At 41.7% G+C, this 24,638-nt stretch overlaps 1 protein-coding gene across 5 annotated transcripts in view; it reads right to left on the bottom strand.

Moving 5' to 3' along the window:
- The window catches only part of LOC307001465 (E3 SUMO-protein ligase RanBP2-like), a 63,821-nt gene that overhangs the window by 7,983 nt on the left and 31,200 nt on the right, over nucleotides 1-24,638 (bottom strand). For 3 of the 5 annotated variants that reach the window (XM_079617967.1, XM_079617970.1, XM_079617969.1), the window contains 7 exons: nucleotides 17,905-18,093; nucleotides 17,551-17,628; nucleotides 13,018-13,196; nucleotides 12,823-12,940; nucleotides 9,919-10,008; nucleotides 5,408-5,568; nucleotides 191-464 (listed from right to left, as the gene is read on the bottom strand). In XM_079617967.1, the coding sequence (XP_079474093.1) occupies nucleotides 191-464; nucleotides 5,408-5,568; nucleotides 9,919-10,008; nucleotides 12,823-12,940; nucleotides 13,018-13,196; nucleotides 17,551-17,628; nucleotides 17,905-18,093 (1,089 nt within the window). The remainder of the gene's footprint in view (nucleotides 1-190; nucleotides 465-5,407; nucleotides 5,569-9,918; nucleotides 10,009-12,822; nucleotides 12,941-13,017; nucleotides 13,197-17,550; nucleotides 17,629-17,904; nucleotides 18,094-24,638) is intronic. The other 2 variants (XM_079617971.1, XM_079617968.1) reach the window with 1 other exon arrangement.

Below are 24,638 nucleotides of genomic sequence, written 5' to 3'. Positions count from 1 at the left end.
TATTGTACTCGCTTGCGCCCTCTTGTGGGCATAGGAGACAATACAGCACTATTTTCCCAGTAACAAAGTATTGGCTAAAGAATTTGAATATAATTCGAATTTTGCTAATATTTAAGAAATAAATTAGAATTTAGTTTTTCAGCCATTTTGCCAGCGCTAGTTTCCAGCGGGAGCGGTGCGAGGACTGTACCTGCGTGGTCGGTGGCGGTCCACACCAGCGCGTTGGCCGAGGTGTTCATGGGCTTGAGCTCGATGCTCTGGCTGATGGTGTGGTTGGCACAGACCTTCAGCACCTGCTCGCGTCTCATCAGCACACGGTAGCACTTCTTGACGGGGTGGAAGAGGATCTTGATGTCTCCCACGCCGCGCTCCTTCCACTGGTTGAGCTCGCGGTCCCAGCGGTAGAGTTTGGTCCTTTCTTTAAACAGGATCTCCTCGTCCTCCTCGCCAGACTTCACCTCCACCTGCAGGAGTCACGTCAACACGTCAAGTCAGATCCCTGTATAAACACCCATCTAAGAGTAGGCTAGTGCCCCCTAACGGTGAGAAGCATAACCTCTCAATGTAACCGTTACAAGCTCAAAAACAGGTTCTGACAAAAACTACGTTTTATAAATGTTAAACCTCAAACATTAAGAAAAGGGATGAGACTAAATTAAAAATGATATCTTAAAAGCCTGGGCCTGTAGAACGCGATACAGTGTCATGTTTTTACTTGTGAAAAGTGCAGTGCTCACATTTAATTAAATCATAGCCTTTGAAGTTTAGGCTAATAACCAAAAACATTTTACATATTGCATTTTAAATGTTTAAGGCTTTCTATGGACCCACAGACCTGTTAACAGGGGTGTTTACAGCTGATTCACAGCTATAAATCATTAGAAGAGATGCATCACAGTACCTGTGATGGTAATTTCTTATTTTTCTTTTAAGTCAACAACAAAAACTCATGTACAAAAACTCATGTACACTTTAAATTTCTTTAGAGAAGTATTATTTTTACCCAGAATAGTGTGTTGTGAGCACTAGTGAGTACACGCATGTAATGTAAAATCGGTTTAATTCATACTCGTAGCCGGGTGGGGCCCTCGTGCTGAAAGTCCTATAAATCTGAGATAAAAAACTTTGTGATTTCATAACTGCACTTAGCCAAATCGCAAAGTTTAATTCCGGTTAATTGCGCGGCCCTGGATTAACCCTCTGGGGACCAGTGTTTTTTTTTAGCAATGCAAAATAAACTCAAAATACTCTGTTAATTTTGATCTTTCATTTTCGTGTTATACATCAATCGATCCTGTTCAGTTTCTATTTTTTTTTCTGTATACTCACAATAAAAATAAAGTGTTTTGCTTTTTGCCAAATAAAGAAAAATGAACATGATGCGAGTTCTGCACTCTCTCTGTCAATGAACTCCAATTTGAAACGCGTTGGAAAATGATCTGTAACTCCGCGAAACTGCAGTCAAACAGGCAAACATACCCACGGGCATAAAGCTTGAGATCGCATCTTTCAAATGAAGCAATTTATATAAAAAACAAATATTCTCAGCTTCTGTAATCTGTATGAAAAGAGAGCGATTCCAGTCGAGTTCATTATGAGCTCATTGACTTTAATTCGTTCACGCCTACTCACGGAGCGCCCTATTCACAAGATAATGTGTTAAGCCATCTATGCAAAACAGGGAAACGCCCCCAAGCAAATGCTTTAAGTTTCATCATTCACTCACCTGCGCGTTGGGAAGATGGCACGACACAATATTCTTCAACTTTTTTAAAAGGAATGGAGCTTCATCACTACCTACGCCTGCAACTCGGAGTGCGCTTCAGAAATCAGAAAGAGTAAGTACATATTTACCCACTATTATTACAGATATTTTACAGATATTTTCACAAATTAATATGGAAAACATGTCGATTTTACTGGTTTTCTAAGGCCAAATTAGAACCTGGAATTGATATTTTTCCCGCAGTGCTGAATGAGAAGAGCCATTCATATTATTAATAAACTATTGTTTTCTAAGTCGGCTAAAAACATCTCTATCTCCGCTGTTAAGCAGATGCGCTTTTAGAGAGAAATGCTCCTTTCATACGCATTACATAATCAGAATGTATTAGCTTTCGATTCGAATTTGTTCGTTTTAAAGTGGACATTTCAAGCTTTAGCTACATAGGCTATATTTAGTTTCAGTTCTCGCGCTCCAGTTCACGGAGATCATGAAGGCGCGCCTGATTGTTTTATTTTATTTTACAAAAGCACAACGCTTTCTTGTTATTGTGAGTTTACACAAATAAAAGTAGTTGCGAATAATGTATTTTCTGTATGAACAGAAATGATAAGGCTATTTTAAGTTGTTTCCACTGTTGATAGGAAAATGCAAGTGTTCGCGTCCGCAGCTCCGTGCCATGCAGTCTAACCCGTATTATGAATGACATTTGACGAATTGCTTTGTTCCTTTTTTGGATAAAAGCGTCTCTAAATATGTAGCCTAATAAATGTTATAATAATGATGATAATTAGGGCCCAAGCCCTGAAAGGGCGCAGAGCCCTATTGTTCTTCTAAGGATTTTTTGTTATTCTTCTTCTTCTTTATAATACATTTTTTTTCAAGGTTTTTGCCACTTTTGGGGGCCTTAACGTGCTCAAAAACTCTTGAAACTTTGCACACGGGTCAGAACCCGCGGCCATTAGAGCCGGACTGAAGCTGGTACCCGGGCGTGGCAGGGGGGCTCGACAGCGCCCCCTGGAACGGGGTCCGAAAACTTGGTCCATAAATCAAACACGCTTGCATGAAATAATATGAAACTCTGTACACTTATAGATCTCATCGGTTCATATATACTTCATGCTCTGACTTTTTACCCCAGCCCAACAGGAAGTCGGCTATTTGGCGTAGTTAGAAAAACGCATTCAATGGAATTTAAAATACTCCTAGACGATTCAACCAATCGCCACGAAACTCGGTCAGCATGAAGTCAAGACATTGAGGATGATAAATTGCCAGGGGATTTTTGATATCTCGAACGGTTTGGCCGTGGCGAGGAAACAAATTTATGGCGAATATTGGAAACAGGAAGTGTGTTATAACATCCTCATACATTAACTGATCTTGATGAAACTTCAGCAGTGTGTTCGCTGTAAGAGGCCGATCACATGAATGTGACTATTGTGAGTCAAAGTTATAGCGCCACCAACTGGCAGCAGGAAGTGTGTCACTTTCGAAATGCTTTGAATTCATCCTCTTATTTTTACCCGATTTGCTTCAAACTTCATCTGTATAATGTAAACACACGGCAGATGTAGACCTGTGAAAGGATTATTGATATCTTAAATACTGTTGCCATGGCAATGCTTTAAACTTTTATATTCTTTTTGGATGCATTTGAGGCTCTTAACATGCTTCAAATTGCATGAAACTCAACATGCATTTGACAATTATTGTGTAATATACATGTGCGAAGTTTCAGAAACGGGCGTGGCAAGGGGCTCAGTAGCGCCACCTTTAGTCAAAAATGGGGTATTAGTTTTACCTACAGTAACCAAACTCGGTACGTATATTCTTCTCTTCGTTCGATCCGGACAACTTTCTAATTTACAGTCATTAGCTCCGACCAACAGGAAGTCAGATATTTTGGTTTGAATGTGTACTGTTTGGAGCATTTTCCCTCTGCCCCTCTGTGTGTGTGTGTGTGTGTGTGTGTGTGTGTGAGGAGGGGGGCTAGTTTAGTTTAACCCTTTCTCTGCTGTGTGCAAAATCTCTGGCACTTTTGAGGGCCTTAACATGCTCGAAAACTCTTGAAATTTTGCACACAGGTCAGAACCCGCGGCCATCAGGGCCAGGCTGAAGCTGGTACCCGGGCGTGGCAGGGGGGCTCGACAGCGCCCCCTGGAATGAGATTCGAACACTTGTCCGTATATCAAACATGCTTGCATGAATTAATATGAAACTCGGTACACATATAGATTTAATCGGGCCGAACAACTTTCCCTGGGTCAAGTTTTACGCCAGCCCAACAGGAAGTCGGCTATTACGGGTTGATTGGAGAACGCTTGCTCTCGCATTTGAAACACTTCTCCTAGAGAATTCATCCGATGACCACGAAACTCGGTCAGCATGAAGTCAAGACATGGAGGATGATAAATTGCCAGGGGATTTTTGATATCTCGAACGGTTTGGCCGTGGCGAGGAAACAAATTTATGATTAAAAAAGGATGCATAAAGTGTTATAACTTAGTTATAGTTTTACCTACAGTAACCAAACTCGGTACGTATATTCTTCTCTTCGATCCGGACAACTTTCTAATTTACAGTCATTAGCTCCGACCAACAGCAAGTCAGATATTGTGGTTTGAATGTGTATTTTCTCTCTCTCTGTCTCTCTGCCATTCTGTGTGTGTGTGTGTGTCTGTCTGTGTGGGGAGGGGGGATGTGTGTGTGTGTGTGTGTGTGTGTGTGTGTGTGTGTGTGTGTGAGATTTTGGTTGGGTGACAGTTGTAGGTTACAGTTTGACAAGAGTTTATAGTTTAACAAAAGCACAATGTTGTGTTTCATTGCGAGTGTACACAAATATAAGGAAACACTTTGCATTTTGAATGATGGTCTGTATGAACAAAATGACGGAGTATGTTTTTATGTCTCCATTGTTCGATCGAGCCTCACACACACACACACACACACACAGCATTCCAGCATTGCAATCTTGACATCGCAGAATGTTCATTATAGCCTTAATAAAATATAATAATAAGATAGTCAACCTAACATATAAAAATTACACTGCTATGTTTAAATAGTCATTTGTACAGTTTGTGCCGTTCATAATATTTTTTTTTTATTTTTCTATATTGGAACGTGAGTGGACAAAGTGTACAAAGTACAAAGCCTATAAAAAGAATAGTTTAGCATCCAAAAATGTTAATAATATATATTTTATTATTATATATATAATAATATATATGTTAAAAATAGGGGGGGGAAAAGAATTTACATAATATATATAAAAATAAAAAAAATATTATATATATATATATATATATATATATAATTAAAGCTGCAAGCAGCGATTGCGGGCCCAAGCCGGTGGCACCGCCACCCGGTGCCTTTAGTTCCACTAAATATGCACAAAACGCATATTTAGTATGCGTTTTGTGGTCTATTTCAGCAACTTTCATTAAAAAAAAATTCAATAACCACGCATAAACATTATTCTCTTAAAAATACAAACATGTACATACATGTTGCTCACATATTATGGTAGCCCTGTTTGTGCTATATAGAGTGAATTTACACCTTTGCCATTAACATGCTTATAAATAACTGAAAAAAGCACAAATGTCAGGGCATTTCAAAACATCCCAAGGGCCCCAAAAACACCTTGGTCCCCAGAGGGTTAACCTCACACACACTCACCTCTGGCAAGGACACGATCGGCTCAAAGTGGATCTCCTCATTCCGGGGAGATTCTTCATCACTGCCCTCTTCTCCATCGTTGTGTGCGTCACCTCTTTCAGTTTGTGCTGGTGCACTTCCAAAGACCGTGGCTCCGGCGTTTGACCACGCAAAATTAGCATCTACAGAAATAAACGTGCATGTGAAAACAAACATCACACAGCAGCCGTACAAACACTTCTGTTGCACGCTGATCGCTCTCAGCACACATCCGTCATACAAGTATACAAGTACAAACATGAAATGTTACAAGATTTATGTATAATGAGTGGTTCCCTACATTGCAGGACATTTACAGGACAAGAAGTTTTCTGTGCGCAAATATCCGAAGCGCATACTTATTTAATTTATACAGTATTATTTCACATTTGATTACTTTACTCACATCCTGTACCTGGAAACGGTTAGATCTACCCGAAAAAGGTTTGGTTAAGGTTATAATCTTGGTTCTCTGAGGGAGATGAGTGACACACCTCACTATGGGAAACCCCTCTCGTGTGGTCCTCCATGAAGCCCTATACAGTCACACCTATCAGGACAGCGCTCCCGAGAAGCCCCGCCTCTTCCTGCATCAACAGCAGCGCTGGTCTAAAATAACACTTTACAGATCTTCCAAGTGGATGAATAACTGTTAGAATTTGACAAACGATGAGACATCTCTCACAGGAAGGGGCGGGGCTTCCCGCGAGCGCTGGCCTGACAGGTGTGACTGTACAGGGCTTCATGGATGACCACACAAGAGGCGATTCCCATAGTGAGATGGAGCGAGTCGACCGAAAGAGAACCTGAAATACACCGTTTATTTAACCCTCTGGGGTCGGCAATCGCGCCGGCACGTTTGTTTCACTTTTTTTCTTAGTGCAAAAGAGACTCAAATAACTGTCGATTTTTGTCATACAGGCCAGTGTTATACATCATTCAAAACTGTTAAATGTATTTTATTAGTGTACACTCATAATAAACGATGCACGTTCTGCAGTCTCTCTCAATGTGGAGTTCATTCTGAAACGCGACAGAAAAATGAACTCATTTTTCTGCTTTTCATCGAGTTTGGAAGACACGAGTTTACACGGGATTTACCTAAGAAGAAGAAAACGATTTGAAGATATTTTTAAGGTAAGACATCTAGGCCAATTCCCATTTATAATAGTTAGCATTGTTATTGGTGTATAAACTTCACTGAACTGGTGCCAGACTAAAATGTATGAAATCGATGGAAACATGTTGAAATATTAACTATAGACAGGTAGGCAACCTTTCAATGATAAATAAATATAGCCTATACAACACAAGGATGTAATGTTAGATAAAACAGCATGACAAAAGTAGGCTAGTATGAAATTTAAGATGCATATTATAATATTTAGACCAGTTTACACGGTTAAATGCTGTGTTCGTTGATATCTGCTCAAACTTGGATGTTTATAATGTGCTAACAATAATGTTTCATAGTTTGGAGCTGTTCGATCGCTTCAATGTTCTCTGCACGCGCTGGGAGTTTGAGTCACTCGCGCTGGGAGTTTGAGTCACTCGCGCTGGGAGTTTGAGTCACTCGCGCTGGGAGTTTGAGTCACTCGCGCTGGGAGTTTGAGTCACTCGCGCTGGGAGTTTGAGTCACTCGCGCTGGGAGTTTGAGTCACTCGCGCTGGGAGTTTGAGTCACTCGCGCTGGGAGTTTGAGTCACTCGCGCTGGGAGTTTGAGTCACTCGCGCTGGGAGTTTGAGTCACTCGCGCTGGGAGTTTGAGTCACTCGCGCTGGGAGTTTGAGTCACTCGCGCTGGGAGTTTGAGTCACTCGCGCTGGGAGTTTGAGTCACTCGCGCTGGGAGTTTGAGTCACTCGCGCTGGGAGTTTGAGTCACTCGCGCTGGGAGTTTGAGTCACTCGCGCTGGGAGTTTGAGTCACTCGCGCTGGGAGTTTGAGTCACTCGCGCTGGGAGTTTGAGTCACTCGCGCTGGGAGTTTGAGTCACTCGCGCTGGGAGTTTGAGTCACTCGCGCTGGGAGTTTGAGTCACTCGCGCTGGGAGTTTGAGTCACTCGCGCTGGGAGTTTGAGTCACTCGCGCTGGGAGTTTGAGTCACTCGCGCTGGGAGTTTGAGTCACTCGCGCTGGGAGTTTGAGTCACTCGCGCTGGGAGTTTGAGTCACTCGCGCTGGGAGTTTGAGTCACTCGCGCTGGGAGTTTGAGTCACTCGCGCTGGGAGTTTGAGTCACTCGCGCTGGGAGTTTGAGTCACTCGCGCTGGGAGTTTGAGTCACTCGCGCTGGGAGTTTGAGTCACTCGCGCTGTGGCTTTGAAAAGCAAAACGCGCCAAAATTAGGCTTCATGTTTTTACTCCAATCTCATTTCATAACGTCTAAGGAATATATTTTTTTTATTTTTTTTCTCTATTGTAGTGTACTGAAGTGTTCCTTTTTAGCCCTCTATGGGCTATTGTTATTATTGTATGCAGCCCTACAAGTATATGCCTAAAAGGCACAACAATCCTGGTGTTCATTACATTTTTTTTCATAGTTTATCTTGATATCAGCATGTTCACAGTTTTTTTTACATGGACCAGATGCCACTGATGGAGTCCTGCTGACTTAAACATTCACATCTCTGTACATGAACATGGTAGAATGAAAAATCAAGCAACATGGAAATGACAGGTATGTACTATGTTTCAGGAATGGCACAAAGGTGTGATCAGTGCGTTCAAAAATGTGCTTTTTTGTCCTTTGTTGTGTATCTTTGGATTATGTTGTGTTGTAAATAAATCCCAAAAAATAAAAAAGCGATTCTTTTTTCAATTCACTCATTCTTTGTGTAAGGTTCCTCATGATGATATGGCCTGATAACACCTAATAGGGCCATTATGGGAGGGTCTTTGTCTTTCTCAGGTGTGAAACTAGGACCGGGGGCGATAAATCGATTTTATCGATTAACTCGAATGTAGTGTACGTCGATATGTTTGAATGAAAATCAGTTTTCACTACAGTATCCGCCGACGCTCCCTCTGGGCTCCCGTAGTTCCGGACGCGCTCAGCGCGTTTGCCATAGAGCTACACAAACAACATGGCAAATGAACAAGACCGCGGCTGCACAAGCACACCCGCCAAAAACATTTGCAAACTGAGTCTGCAGGGCTGCCAACTCTCACGCGTTCACCGTGAGACTCTGTTGTAGTTCAGACTCTGCTCAGCCGCAGTCGTCACTTTCCACACGCTCTCATGCCACATCCATTTTTCACGCAGAGAAAATCTCAAAGCAAAGAGGACACTGACACCGACAGAGAAGGTTACGGTACTATTAATATAAAACAAATTCTCAGCTCTCAAGATTCTGTCAATTTAATTACAACATTCAAACAATAAACACAGTTTTGGCGCTTGTAAATGTGACGTGACAGATCTCAGTTCAAGCGGCACGTGAACCGATCATCTGTTACTACTAACTTAGTTAATCTAAAAAAAATAAGAGTGATCAATAGGTAATTTGAAAGATACAGTTCAACTTACCGAAATGTAATAAAATCGATCAATCAAGTGTTTTTCAACCGCGGACAGAGGTCCATAAACAGCTGGAGAACAGTCGGGTAACGTTTACCTCAGGAAAGCCGTTTAATGACCATAGGACGCTAGTTGGACTTAAAAAATTGTCTGCAGAGTATTTTGCTAAATATGATAACTATATTACATATTTATTATATTTTTACCTAGATCATAAAATATTATAACGTTGTCATTATAAAAAAACGCATTAAAATAAATTTGAGATGTTATTTTTAACCTTTAATAATAATACCAGCTGACAGGGCTCTGTATGTTTACAGTAGGTGAGGTTTTTTTTGGAGGAGAAAAATTAACATAACACATTAACGCATCTACTGTACCTAATATTTATCTGAAGGAATCGATATTGAATCAAGATCAGAATCAAATCACAAGAATTGAAATTGTGAAATTTTTGTCAAGCAATAAAAACAGTAGCATACAGTCAGTGTACCATGTAAACATTGTAAACAGAAGTGACAACACAAAGGCAGGTCCTGCCATCTTGGCTTGTTTCTGCACTCTATATAATTAAATAAAGCTAAAACTTGTTTTGAACAATTTATTTGTCATCTGCAGATTGATTTTAAATAGGGGGGGGGGGGGGAAAGATTTAAATCGTAAATCGGATTTGTGAAAAAAATCAGGGATTTTTTTTTTTGCCATATCGCCCAGCCCTATGTGAAACATCAACATTCATGATGATTCACGCCTCCTCGCATACAGCTTTCTTACACAAAACATGTCTTACAAATTTTAAGTCAATATATTGTTTTATCTGCATGGTGATTTTCACAGTTTTGGAGCAAATATTCTAGGCTACGTAATAACATTTTCAAAAGGATTGTGAACAAATAATCAGTATGTGTTTCATGACCTTATTTCAGTGACAATTTTTTTTCACAAACCACGCATAAAATTAAGATGTAAACAGAACTCACCTTTTTGGCCAAAGGCAAATTCTCCTGAAGTCTTTGCCAAGTCTGCAAATGAAAACGCACTCTCAGATGCAGATGCAAAAGGAAGACCTGCTGGAGAAGAGCAAAGACGTCAGACGAGACCAAAGGCAAATGCTGCTCGAGTTTGAATGAACTCTCTGACCCCGGGCTGGACTTCATTCCCACATGTCAGAAAAGTGGTGGTAATTATTATATTAGCCCACCTCCCCATATGAAACATGTACTGTCTGATTAGGGCTTACAGATGATGGTGTTTTATAGAGGAGAAACTGTTCAAATGCCTCACGGTTCGACTGGTATCATGGTTTCAGTGATGTTTTATCATTTATATAATGAGGAAAGAAACTGCATCCAATTCTAATAATAAAAATATTCCTTATTTTTGGTTTCAAACACTTAACTTGCTTTCACCTCAACCAAAGTAGTAACTGTTTTTCAAGGTCATGTCGTTGTGTCTGTGCTTTATTTCTGTGAGAAATAAAGCACTCTCGTCAGAACTCACGCTATAACCAATGACCGTCTACGCTGAAAGATGAATCTCTTATTTTTATCGTGTTGCACTGTGTTATGATGAAAGCATTCGTGAGAGTGCAGCAGACGCCACTGTGATTGGCTCCTTTACAGCATTAGATTTAGATCTTCTCATGTTGCATAATCAACACATCTCTTACAGAGATTATATATTGTGAAAGGTAAGTAGAAATGTAGTTTTCAGAAGAGCTCCACATGTAATACTTATTTCATATGCAAAGGTGTCAGCCAATCAGACGTGTCTCCTTTCAGTTATCAAAGGTGTCAGCCAATCACAGACGTGTCTCCTTTCGGTTATCAAAGGTGTCAGCCAATCACAGACGTGTCTCCTTTCAGTTATCAAAGGTGTCAGTAGGCCTGTCGCGATAGTCGATAAATCGATTAATCGCACGAAAAAAAAAATGACCTCGATAATTTTTCTAGCCACGATAATTTAATTTGCATACTTGTTTGTTATCCGCGACTGAATGACAACTCTCGTTTCCTTAGCGTAGGAGAAGTGAACCCTCTTGTCAGTTGCATTGTCTTTTGTGTGGGGAGGCGGCGCTTGTCAGTCACATGGACTTTGTGTGGGAAGGCGGGAGTGCTTGAGGCGACTGCCGAGAAGAGCGAAAAGACGAGACGGCAAACGCGACAGCTGCGGTGTGGGAGCACTTCGGATTTAAACCGAATGACCGTGGTGAACCACTTAACCTGAGCGAGCCGGTATGTCACATTTGTTGTAAAACAGTATCGACTAAAACCCAGTGTTGTGCATGAACGCATTCAATGAACGACGTTCATATTTTCGCCGAACGCTGAACTGAACTAATCACTTTTCATACAATGAACGTGAACGAGAGATTTTTCGAGAGAACTCATCTGATTTTTTGTACATAGCATAGCCTATTTGTTAGGATTTTAGTAGCCTATCATAATGATTAGGCTAATAAATGCACGCACAATTATCCGTGAACTTGATTTGAACAAATGCCTTTCAACTTGTGTGTTTAAAATTCAGAATTAAATTAATGTGCAGAAATTTGTACAAAAATAGAGAGTAGGCTATGTAGGCCTACTATACTGTTGTAGCCATAAAAAAAAAGCGCGTTTCATATTTGTTAAAATATTATAATGTTATTTTATTTTTCCATTTATGTTGATTTATGAAAAGTGAACAGCACGACCGAGTAAGATAGGATGCGCAATATGAGACATGGAGCGGGTCAGACATGATTTTGACCGTTGAAGTTGTTATAGAAAGCCTTTCTTTAAAGTGAATTTCGTTTTGTATAAAGTGAATTTCGTTTTGTATAAATTGTATCTTAATTTTAATCAATTTTTCATCAACCAATTGCCTGTATTTAATGAATAGGCCGACGAAACAAATATAACGGAGGCGCCCGCGCGCTATTGCACGTGAACTAGAGCACATCCTAACTTAAGGAAACTCAGTGTATGCCTCACACAGACATGACAAATACATCAAATACACAAAGCTTGAAATGTCTTTAAACGAAATAATTCAAAACGAAAAAAGAAAAAGGCTACTCTCTGATTATTTAATCCATTAGGCTTATTTATGTGCATTTCTCTCTATAAGCGCGTTCACACGGAGATGGCGATCGTCAACTTCATCTTTGCAGCCGAGTTGACACTTTTAGAGAAAACACTTTCAAAAATCAATACACGCGTCACCGGATTTACAGATGCACGCACACATATTATTTCGAAATAACGAGATATTGTGTTGAAATAACATTATTATTAATAATAATAGACTACATCTTTGTTAAAAGAATTTAACAAATGAACGTAAACTAGTTCATTTTTAGATATGTGAACTTAGTTCATAAAAAAAAAAAAAAAAGAACTATGAACATGAACTAGTTCATTATCATCTGTGTGAACTGAACTTTGAGCTAGTTCTTTTTAAGTATGAACTGGCACAACACTGCCGGTAACGCAGTAAACATGCACATAGATGAAAATGGTAGATGAAAATTATTTTCACATAGATGAAAATGGTCTCAGATCGACAATATTATCGTTTATCGCGATAATTTCTTGGACAATTTATCGTCCAGCAAAATTTGTTATCGTGACAGGCCTAGGTGTCAGCCAATCACAGACGTGTCTCCTTTCAGTTATCAGCGTTTAGATCAGAAGGCTCAAATCTGGAGATGGTTTTTCATGTCGCAATGCTTCTTATATAATCCTTCATTATAAATGCAAGTCATGACTCCTTTAATACGGCAGGTAAACGGCCCTCTGCTGCTCTGCTCTTGTAGTCAGTAGACGTTAAACTGGAGTGTGTCCAGGGCAGCGCTGCTGTAGAAGTGAGCGCTGACCCGAGCATCGGAGGAACACCTGTACCTGCAGTGGAGCTGGACTCGCTCTCGCTGCTCCTCTTCGTGGAGAGGTCAATGGGGTCTATGCTGCCGTCCGCAGGAGGCTCTTCCGCTGCTGCATCATGGGAAGGCTTCGGGTTCACCTGTGTGTCCAGAACAAGACAAGTCAAACCGGTGCTGCTAATCACGTCTCATGTCAATGTTCAGAAAGTCCTCTGACCTGAGCGTGCTCCAGTGTGTGTAGCTCTGCGCTGAAGTCGTCGGGTCGCTCGGAGTCGGTCTCGGTCTCGGAGTCGCTGCTGACGCCGCAGAGGAAGGTGGGCGGCAGCTTCAGGCGTCTGGCTCTCTGCTCCTCGCCTGCAGTCGGCTGCTTCTCCCACACTAGCGTGACCTCAGAGTCTGCAAACGCACACCCTCCGTCAAACGCACACCCTCCGTCAAACCCACACCCTCCGTCAAACCCACACCCTCCGTCAAACCCACACCCTCCGTCAAACCCACACCCTCCGTCAAACCCACACCCTCCGTCAAACCCACACCCTCCGTCAAACCCACACCCTCCGTCAAACCCACACCCTCCGTCAAACCCACACCCTCCGTCAAACCCACACCCTCCGTCAAACCCACACCCTCCGTCAAACCCACACCCTCCGTAGTTGCCTTTATATTTTCAATTCAATGTTTTTTTGGGGACTTTGTAATCATGCTGTTTTTGTGCAGTGCTTTTGATAAAGAGTAAAAGGAAACAATAGTCAACTCCCTTTGTTATAATGATTCAACCCTTTTATGAAGAGTTGAAGTTGTTATAGATGGTGGCCCGTACAGGGAAGGATTACTGAGAGAAATTGTATAAAAATGTATATTGTACCTTTTATATTTGCAAAACTGTCTGTCAGTAAATCATGGATAACCCATCAGATCAAGTTTGTGAGCAGGCTGTGGATGGAGAGGGGGAAGAGTGTCCAGAGGCCCATCCTTATCAACCTCCCCCGGTGTCTCATATAGAGAACCATTGCCAGTAATAGAATTAAGTTCCATGATGAGTGATGTATAATGATGGCCAGGCTGGAGGAAGTGTTCATTCAGACTTGCCAGAGGAGGAGGTAAGACGAATTCTAAATAGTTGTAATCCTTCCCAGTCTCAGAGGTGCAGTGTATACTGTGGAGCAGCTAGTTAAAGTGGGATCATTGGTGGAGAGAGACTTGAATTCAAAGGACTACTGGGCTCGAGTCAACCAGCTCAAGGTAAATAATGAAGGAAAAAAGGGTGCCACCCCAAGCCAACAACACTTAAAGATATCAAAGCTGTCTTTCAGAAACTAAAGGAGGCTAATCTTACTCTAAACCTAAAGAAATGCCACTTCATGAGAGCAGAGCTCTCCGAGGAGGGATTAAAAGTCGACTCAGACAAGATCACCGCCATCAGTGGGTACCCAACCCCACAAAACCGGTTGGAACTTCAGAGATTCCTGGGGTTGGTTGGATGGTACCATAAGTTTATCCCACACTTTGCTGAACTGGCTGCCCACTTGAACCATGAAATGGTCATGGACCAACAAAACCCAGTTAAGCTTTGAGAGTCTCAAACATGCTCTGCAACATGCCCCTGTACTAGCTCAACCTGATCTGTCGTAACCCTTCCAGGTTCAGACGGATGCTAGCTCAATTTGTCTGGGAGCGGTTCTAACCCAGAACATCAGTGGAGAAGAGAAGAGGATTGAGGGGAACAGAGGTGAATTATTCAACCTCAGAAAAAGAGTGCCTTGCGGTGGTTTGGGCTGTCGAAAAGTAGCACCACTACCTGGAAGGAGTACCATTTGTGGTGTATACGGACCATGCTGCTTTGACCTGGGCCTTTAAGTCACCCAAAACTACCTCTCTGCTGACGAGATGTACCTTAAGGCTCCAGCGGTTTCACTTCCAGGTCCAGTACCGGAAGGGACAGTTTACGAGGTGGGGAGTTCCAAAACTCCTACAGTCAAACCGCGGGCTCTCGTTTCTAAGCCAGCTGATGGAGGATCTGTTTAAGAGCTGGGGAAACAAGGAAGCTCACCTACAGCTACCACCCTCAAACTAATCTCTCACTGACACTGGCACAGTAAAGCCCTGCACGATGCTCACTTAAGTAAAAAAAAAAATTATATATAGTATACTGTATGTATATGTGCCATGCCAAAATGTTTATTGTTTATTTTTAATCTGCATGCTTTTAATCTGCTAGGGTTAAAGAAAAAGGGGTGTCAATTTTGAAAAGTGTGTGTTTGGTGAGGTGGCAGGTTATTTTTTGGCTAACCTAGCTCAGAGTACAGTGAGGAAAATAAGTATTTGAACACCCTGCTATTTTGCAAGTTCTCCCACTTGGAAATCATGGAGGGGTCTGAAATTGTCATCGTAGGTGCATGTCCACTGTGAGAGACATAATCTAAAAAAAAAAAAACAGAAATCACAATATATGATTTTTTAACTATTTATTTGTATGATACAGCTGCAAATAAGTATTTGAACACCTGTCTATCAGCTAGAATTCTGACCCTCAAAGACCTGTTAGTCTGCCTTTAAAATGTCCACCTCCACTCCATTTATTATCCTAAATTAGATGCACCTGTTTGAGGTCGTTAGCTCCATAAAGACACCTGTCCACCCCATGAAATCAGTAAGAATCCAACTACTAACATGGCCAAGACCAAAGAGCTGTCCAAAGACACTAGAGACAAAATTGTACACCTCCACAAGGCTGGAAAGGGCTACAGGGAAATTGCCAAGCAGCTTGGTGAAAAAAGGTCCACTATTGGAGCAATCATTAGAAAATGGAAGAAGCTAAACATGACTGTCAATCTCCCTCGGACTGGGGCTCCATGCAAGATCTCACCTCGTGGGGTCTCAATGATCCTAAGAAAGGTGAGAAATCAGCCCAGAACTACACGGGAGGAGCTGGTCAATGACCTGAAAAGAGCTGGGACCACCGTTTCCAAGGTTACTGTAGGTAATACACTAAGACGTCATGGTTTGAAATCATGCATGGCACGGAAGGTTCCCCTGCTTAAACCAGCACGTCAAGGCCCGTCTTAAGTTTGCCAATGACCATTTGGATGATCCAGAGGAGTCATGGGAGAAAGTCATGTGGTCAGATGAGACCAAAATATAACTTTTTGGTCATAATTCCACTAACCGTGTTTGGAGGAAGAAGAATGATGAGTACCACCCCAAGAACACCACCTACTGTGAAGCATGGGGGTGGTAGCATCATGCTTTGGGGGTGTTTTTCTGAACATGGGACAGGGTGACTGCACTGTATTAAGGAGAGGATGACCGGGGCCATGTATTGCGAGATTTTGGGGAACAACCTCCTTCCCTCAGTTAGAACATTGAAGATGGGTCGAGGCTGGGTCTTCCAACATGACAATGACCCGAAGCACACAGCCAGGATAACCAAGGAGTGGCTCTGTAAGAAGCATATCAAGGTTCTGGCGTGGCCTAGCCAGTCTCCAGACCTAAACCCAGTAGAGAATCTTTGGAGGGAGCTCAAACTCCGTATTTCTCAGCGACAGCCCAGAAACCTGACTGATCTAGAGAAGATCTGTGTGGAGGAGTGGGCCAAAATCCCTCCTGCAGTGTGTGCAAACCTGGTGGAAAACTACAGGAAACGTTTGACCTCTGTAATTGCAAACAAAGGCTACTGTACCAAATATTAACATTGATTTTCTCAAGTGTTCAAATACTTATTTGCAGCTGTATCATACAAATAAATAGTTAAAAAATCATATATTGTGATTTCTGGATTTTTTTTTATTTTTTATTATGTCTCTCACAGTGGACATGCACCTACGATGACAATTTCAGACCCCTCCATGATTTCTAAGTGGGAGAACTTGCAAAATAGCAGGGTGTTCAAATACTTATTTTCCTCACTGTAAATGGCCCAAAATGATCTCTGGGAAGAGACATGGTGTATTAGACGTTAGAGCTAGGGCTGGGACGGTATGGATTTTTTTTCTTACCGCGGTTGAAAAGCAAAGCGGTTTCCTGTGGTAAAAAGCATGTTTTTACAGGGACCAGATGCCACTGATGAGTCCTGCTGACTTAACACAACTCTCTGTACATAAACATGGTAAAATGATGCAAACACCTTGGAAATGACAGGTATGGTGATCAGGAACTGTTTCAGGAAAGGCCATTAGGGGAGGTTTTTTGTCTTCCCAGGTGTGAAACATCAATATTCATGATGATTTACACCCTCACTGCATACAGCTTTCTTACTCAAAACATGTCATGCTAATTTTAAATCATTTTAATGTTTTATGTGATTGAGTGGGCAGAATGATAATTCTAGGCTACGTGAATCAAGTTTTCAAGTCTTGTGAACAAATAATCAGTATGGGTTTTATGGCCTTATTTCAGTGACTAAGTATTTTTGTTTTTGCACAAATATATACTGTATGTAAACCACCTGATGGTATCTGCTTCTGGATGAAAGCTACAGTTACCTTAAGGGTAATCCATGAAAGCACCCAACAGGTGAATTCCACAGAATATATATTTAAATCTTTGTAAATAAATATCTTGTGAAATTATTATTTTTCAATTCCTTAAATGGCCTGTGTGTGCACGATTATTGGGTGGGGTTTAACCACCGGGGGGAAGGGGTGTGGTCAATGGGAAATCACCCATAGGCGACGCCTACTACCCCTGTGGAAATAGGCCTGCCACCACAGCAGGAAAACACCTAGAGGAAACACTAATGCATTTCACCAACCGTGATCCGACGCCCCATCAGCTCCGTCCGGATACAGCTTTCCTTTCAGATTCCTCACTGCGGTTTCAAAATCTTCATCTGTGCAACAAAGAAAACACGTGAAGCATGATTAACCACACGGTCGAGGCCCAGACACCTGCACACTGATCTGACAATCATTCTTTACAGCCGTTTCAGAGTTAGAAGCTGTGAATACTGTTAAAGTTTGACTAATTAAAGTGTGCAAGTCAACAAAGCACAGATCCTGGTAGGTCTGGACAGATCTGTTCTCAGTAAAGCACATGTGTGAAATTGCAGATGCTCTGTTACAGGAGACAGAAACCAGACTATACTTAAAAACAGTTTAGATCTTACCATCATCGTCACCGTCACTGACGTATCCAGGGACGTTTTTGTAACAGAAGAACGCAGGAGGAAGCATTAGTCGGGCGGCCAGTTCTGCTTGCTTTGTCGTTGGCTTACGCTCAAATATAATCTCAACATCATCATCATCATCTTCATCACACACGTCCGGAGCGTTCTTCTGTTCTGACCCAGACGAAACTGTCAAAAAGAATAATTTCAGCTAATGCAACAACAGATTCAACAAAGTTTGGAACAATACAACTGAAGCTTTCAGAAGCAAGTCTTCTACAAATCTGAATCTGAAGAGCATGTAGCAGACGCCACACAACCCCTCATGCGTCTCATCTAGCGTCTGCGGTTACGACACACATTTCACACCAAACATTAGATCAATAATAAAGACACACACATGCAAACACTCGTGCTCCCTATCAGACTGTGTGAAAAGGGCATCCAACCAGAAATGTAATCCATAAATTTTTCTTAACTGCTCAATTATAAACAACTCTGAATCAAACTCAATCATCAACAGCCACTGCTGCCATTTAACGTCACGATGTAACGGAAGCAGCATCAGAGCTTTTCTTCCATATTGTGATGTACGACAAATTTGATCAGATTATTAGAAAAGAAAAAGTAGGGCAGTGCTTGGTTCAAGTCACTGCTTGGTGATTGGATGTTGAGATGTGGGCGTGGCTCTCGAGTGTATGCAGATGCTGATTGGAGAAGATACAGTTATGGCACTGCCATTAAATTCACAGTGAATGCATGAACTGATAAAATCTATAACTTAAATGCAAGTCGCTTTGGATAAAAGCGTCTGCCAAATGTAAATGTTCTGTCACTCATCTGAAAAGTAAAGAGGGTATATATTAGGCACAACTCTTTATCTTGACTATAATGGGGAAACACGGTGATCCATCATTAACTTATAGTGAGGGAACATATGAAGCACGTAAACTACAGCATAAGAATGAGGTAGGAAGCAACAACACCTAAACAGGTTTAGTGAAATAAAATCCCTCAGCATTGCATGCAGATTCACACACTGATTTGTTAGCTGGTTAGAAGACTCACAACATCCAACTAGTACTTAAAGCCGAAAGTATACTTCAGTTGTCCGTTTGCTGTCTGAGCATGTGATGGGAATTGAGTGTGCTAACTGCTAACAAGTGTGTTCACAAGGTACAAGTCAAGAAGCGTTTGTCCTGACCTTGATTTTGAAAGAGTATAGAAGATGAGTCCTGTCAGTGGAGTTTACTCGGGCCATGTCCACACTATTTTCTCTCTGCTTTGGCCTTCCGTCTACACTGAGACAGCGTTTTGATTAAATAAAAGAATTGTGCGATAACATTTATTTTTCCGTCTGTATCTCAGTGAGCTTTTACGCATGCGCAGTAAAGGTGAATTTCAGGTTTTCAGGCGTTTCCAAAAGCTTCTCATCCACCCTGAAACGTCAGAAAACACCTGAAAACGCTAGTGTGGACGGAGAAGGTTTTTAAACGAAAACGCCATTTCCAAATGTATCCAGATTAATGTAGACGTAGCCTCAGAAACAAACAACAGTGTCCAAAGAGCCAGCTGGAAACCCAAGCACAGCCCAGGCGTAACTGTAGGCCTTCTGTCCTGTTCTGCACAAACATCTCATCGCCAGTTTCAATCCTATGAAATCCAGTTACTCTTCACTGACAAAATTACACAATAGACTTGCATTATTCCACTGTTAAATACAGACAGATATGGCATGAACTGGACAGTGAGAGTCAAGCACCTTGCAGAAACTTCAAATAGCATTGAGAAGAACTTCCCGAACAATAGGGCTGGGTAAAAAAATTAAAATATAGGCTACATATTTCTAGATATGAATTGATATTTTAGTCTACGCTGTTTTCAGTGGATGAACAGAACATTGTGTCGCGCCTCCCATTACAGCAGCAAATAAACAATGAACATCAGAAGGATACAGATACAGAACAACTCACTGAAATCAATCATGTCTCATGTAATCCATCAACCAGTGTTTCAACCGCAGAAAGACATCAATAAAACAGCTGGAGAACAATGTGCAACGTCACATTAACCTCAGAAAAGAAAATGTTTTTTAATAAATCCTTCAATTTTATTTAAAGCCAACATTTAAATGTTTATATTTCAAAAAACAAATTGAAGTAAAAACATAATTCTGTAAAGTTAGCATGATAACTAGCATGAAAAACACATTACACACAAGGAGGTTAATATGAATCAATTCATTGTAACTTTCAATTAGTGACGTCCAGTTTTGAACCGGTTCTTTTAGTGGTTGAACTAGTTCCCCAAATCAGACTGAATCGAACGTACAGGTACAGCGGTTCTCGAGTCAACAGTTCTCGAATCGAACGTACAGGTACAGCGTTTCTCGAGGCAACAGTTCTCGAATCGAACGTAAAGGTACAGCGGTTCTCGAGGCAACAGTTCCCGAATTGAACGTAAAGGTACAGCGGTTCTCGAGTCATCAGTTGTCGAATCGAACGTACAGGTACAGCGGTTCTCGAGGCAACAGTTCCCGAATCGAACGTACAGGTACAGCGGTTCTCGAGTCAACAGTTCTCGAATCGAACGTACAGGTACAGCGGTTCTTGTGTCAACAGTTCTCGAATCGAACGTACAGGTACAGCGGTTCTCGTGTCAACAGTTCCCGAATCGAACGTACAGGTACAGCGGTTCGAGTCATCAGTTCTCGAATCGAACGTACAGGTACAGCGGTTCTCGAGTCAACAGAACTCGAATCGAACGTACAGGTACAGCGGTTCTCGTGTCAACAGTTCTCGAATCGAACGTACAGGTACAGCGGTTCTCGAGTCAACAGTTCTCGAATCGAACGTACAGGTACAGCGGTTCTCGAGTCAACAGTTCTCGAATCGAACGTACAGGTACAGCGGTTCTCGTCTCAACAGTTCCCGAATCGAACGTACAGGTACAGCGGTTCTCGAGTCAACAGTTCTCGAATCGAACGTACAGGTACAGCGGTTCTCGAGTCAACAGTTCTCGAATCGAACGTACAGGTACAGCGGTTCTCGAGTCATCAGTTCTCGAATCGAACGTACAGGTACAGCGGTTCTCGTGTCAACAGTTCTCGAATCGAACGTACAGGTACAGCGGTTCTCGAGTCAACAGTTCTCGAATCGAACGTACAGGTACAGCGGTTCTCGAGTCATCAGTTCTCGAATCGAACGTACAGGTACAGCGGTTCTCGTGTCAACAGTTCCCGAATCGAACGTACAGGTACAGCAGTTCTCGAGTCATCAGTTCTCGAATCGAACGTACAGGTACAGCGGTTCTCGAGTCATCAGTTCTCGAATCGAACGTACAGGTACAGCGGTTCTCGAGTCAACAGAACTCGAATCGAACGTACAGGTACAGCGGTTCTCGTGTCAACAGTTCTCGAATCGAACGTACAGGTACAGCGGTTCTCGAGTCAACAGTTCTCGAATCGAACGTACAGGTACAGCGGTTCTCGAGTCATCAGTTCTCGAATCGAACGTACAGGTACAGCGGTTCTCGAGTCAACAGTTCTCGAATCGAACGTACAGGTACAGGGGTTCTCGAGTCAACAGTTCTCGAATCGAACGTACAGGTACAGGTACAGCGGTTCTCGAGGCAAGAGTTCTCGAATCGAACGTACAGGTACAGCGGTTCTCGAGTCAACAGTTCTCGAATCGAACGTACAGGTACAGGTACAGCGGTTCTCGAGTCAACAGTTCTCGAATCGAACGTACAGGTACAGCGGTTCTCGTCTCAACAGTTCTCGAATCGAACGTACAGGTACAGCGTTTCTCGAGGCAAGAGTTCTCGAATCGAATGTACAGGTACAGCGGTTCTCGTGTCAACAGTTCTCGAATCGAACGTACAGGTACAGCGGTTCTCGAGTCAACAGTTCTCGAATCGAACGTACAGGTACAGCGGTTCTCGTGTCAACAGTTCTCGAATCGAACGTACAGGTACAGCGGTTCTCGAGTCATCAGTTCTCGAATCGAACGTACAGGTACAGCGGTTCTCGAGTCAACAGTTCTCGAATCGAACGTACAGGTACAGCGGTTCTCGAGGCAAGAGTTCTCGAATCGAACGTACAGGTACAGCGGTTCTCGTCTCAACAGTTCTCGAATCGAACGTACAGGTACAGCGGTTCTCGAGGCAAGAGTTCTCGAATCGAACGTACAGGTACATCGGTTCTCGAGTCATCAGTTCTCGAATCAAACGTACAGGTACAGCGGTTCTCGAGTCAACAGTTCTCGAATCGAACGTACAGGTACAGCGGTTCTCGAGTCAACAGTTCTCGAATCGAACGTACAGGTACAGCGGTTCTCGAGGCAAGAGTTCTCGAATCGAACGTACAGGTACAGCGGTTCTCGTCTCAACAGTTCTCGAATCGAACGTACAGGTACAGCGGTTCTCGAGGCAAGAGTTCTCGAATCGAACGTACAGGTACAGCGGTTCTCGAGTCATCAGTTCTCGAATCAAACGTACAGGTACAGCGGTTCTCGAGTCAACAGTTCTCGAATCAAACGTACAGGTACAACAGTTCTCGAGTCAACAGAGCGGTTTCTTTCGAACACATTCGACATACTGAGAACAGATGAGCTGCAGATACTGACATCCTTCAAAATATACAGTGGTGGAGGAAGTACTCAAGTTTAGTACTTAAGTAAAAGTACAATTACCCTGCAAAATATATACTTAAGTAAAAGTACAATTACTACATCAACATCTTACTTAAGTAAAAGTCATAAGTACATACTTTTAAATTTACTTTAAAGTATTTTTTTTAAGTAAAAGTACAATCAGTTGTCTCGATGTCTGGGCTGTTCAATTGTAATAATCACAAACAATTTCTATTGTGTACTGGAAAGGGTTGTTGTGCAAGCTCTCTGCAATACTGACACACTGTAAAAATCTGGTTATTTACTTATTACTCATTAAATATTAATTAAGCTAAGCCAATTATGACATACAATTTATTTCATTTTTACTATACTATTAAGAGCAGTAAAAAAAAAAACCTCAAAAGCACACAGGTGAGTGTTATTCTGAACACTTTAATCAAATTTGTATGACCAGTTTATTCTGCTCAACAACAGTTGCTTTAGTCCTTTACCTTGGCCTGCATGGGGAAAATGTAGCTAAAACTGCATTTGAGGCTTATACTCCATTGATTACAGAAAATCCAAAAGCATTAGGCTAATAATGTATAATAGGGTAATGGTATGCAAAAATCACGGTTCAGTACGTACCTCGGTTTTAAAGTCACGGTTCGGTTCATTTTCGGTACAGTAAGGGAAAGAAATGCAAAACATTAAACTGCTGGTTGTTTACTATAAACTTTTTTTTTTAACAATTTGTTTACATTTTTTTAAACACACTTTTTAATTAAATATAATAAATAAAAAAGAATAATAAATAAAATACTGCTGCAAAGTTCTCCACTAAATAAAATACTCTCAAACCAATATTGGCCATGACACTAGCTAGCGAGAGGAGAGAGAGAAAAAAATGCCCGACAGGCATAAAGATATTTATGTCCGAGCCCGACCCGAAACCGACAGTTAAAATCCCATTTTTGTTCCTCATACTAATGACACGCGTACGTTTGTTTGTGTGGAAAGCCTGCTTTTATTAAGCAACTGAAAGGCATTTGGAAATGTCAACAGATGATCGCATCAGCGCGCACGGAGCACGCTTTTAACACAGGCGCGTGTTTCGTTGTCACAGCAACATAAACAAATTTCCGCACACAGGAAGACAGATGTTATGGTCATATTTTGCATGTATTTTAATCACAAAAACGAACGTTTGCATCAAGTGAAAGCATCAGGCACATTGGCTACCTACATAATAAGCTGTTTTAAGTGTAAAATGTTTAATGCCTTATCGCGCTGATGTGACCGAGCCCGAGCCGAAGCTGAACATATCTAAATATTTGTCCGAACCCGGCCCGTACAGTGCGCGCTCAAGTGCAACGCGGAGACTTCCGACACTTAATGTTCGTGTGGAAACTCGGAATATGTTCCGCACACAACTAGCCTAATTCACGTGAAAGATTGCATTCATGTGCACCGCATCGAAAGTCCTATACCGAAACGGTCCGGTACGAATACATACCGTTACACCCCTAATGTATAACACATTAGAATGAGACAAAAATAAGCACCAAACTAAATTTGACAAGGGTGAGGTGAGTGCTTCTCTTAAAACATGCAAGCAATGTGTTGTGTTGTTTCAAAACGCGCGCTGAGCGCGTGAGTTCTTTGACCAATCAGATCTCCGATCTGTTTCAACGTGCATTGGCCAGCAACGCCAAAACGTCAGTCGACCAAAAACATTTTATGCAAGAGATTCGGAAGGATGTAACGACACGCATTTTAATAATGTAGTGGAGTACAAAGTACAGATAATTGCTGAAAAATCTACTTGAGTAAAAGTAAAAGTATGCATTATTTTTTTTACTTAAGTAAAGTATAGATACGTAAAAATTTACTTAAGTACAGTAACGAAGTACAAATACTTTGTTACATTCCACCACTGAAAATATACATGTGAACACTTAACATTTAAAAGCAGCCACCTGTCAGTCAGGTCATCTCAAGAGACCGAAGAAAGATTTCATGGAGTCAAGGGGGATTCTATAAATAACCAATTATCTTGATTTTCTGCAAATCATTGGCATTGCAATAACTTCTTATAGAATTGTCATTTACTGATGAAGT

The sequence above is a fragment of the Phoxinus phoxinus genome, assembly GCF_949152265.1.
Source record: "Phoxinus phoxinus genome assembly, chromosome: 7".
Classification (NCBI taxonomy): domain Eukaryota; kingdom Metazoa; phylum Chordata; class Actinopteri; order Cypriniformes; family Leuciscidae; genus Phoxinus; species Phoxinus phoxinus.
The sequence above is the reverse complement of the archived record's forward strand: the minus strand, read 5'-3'. Positions and strand labels throughout refer to the sequence as shown.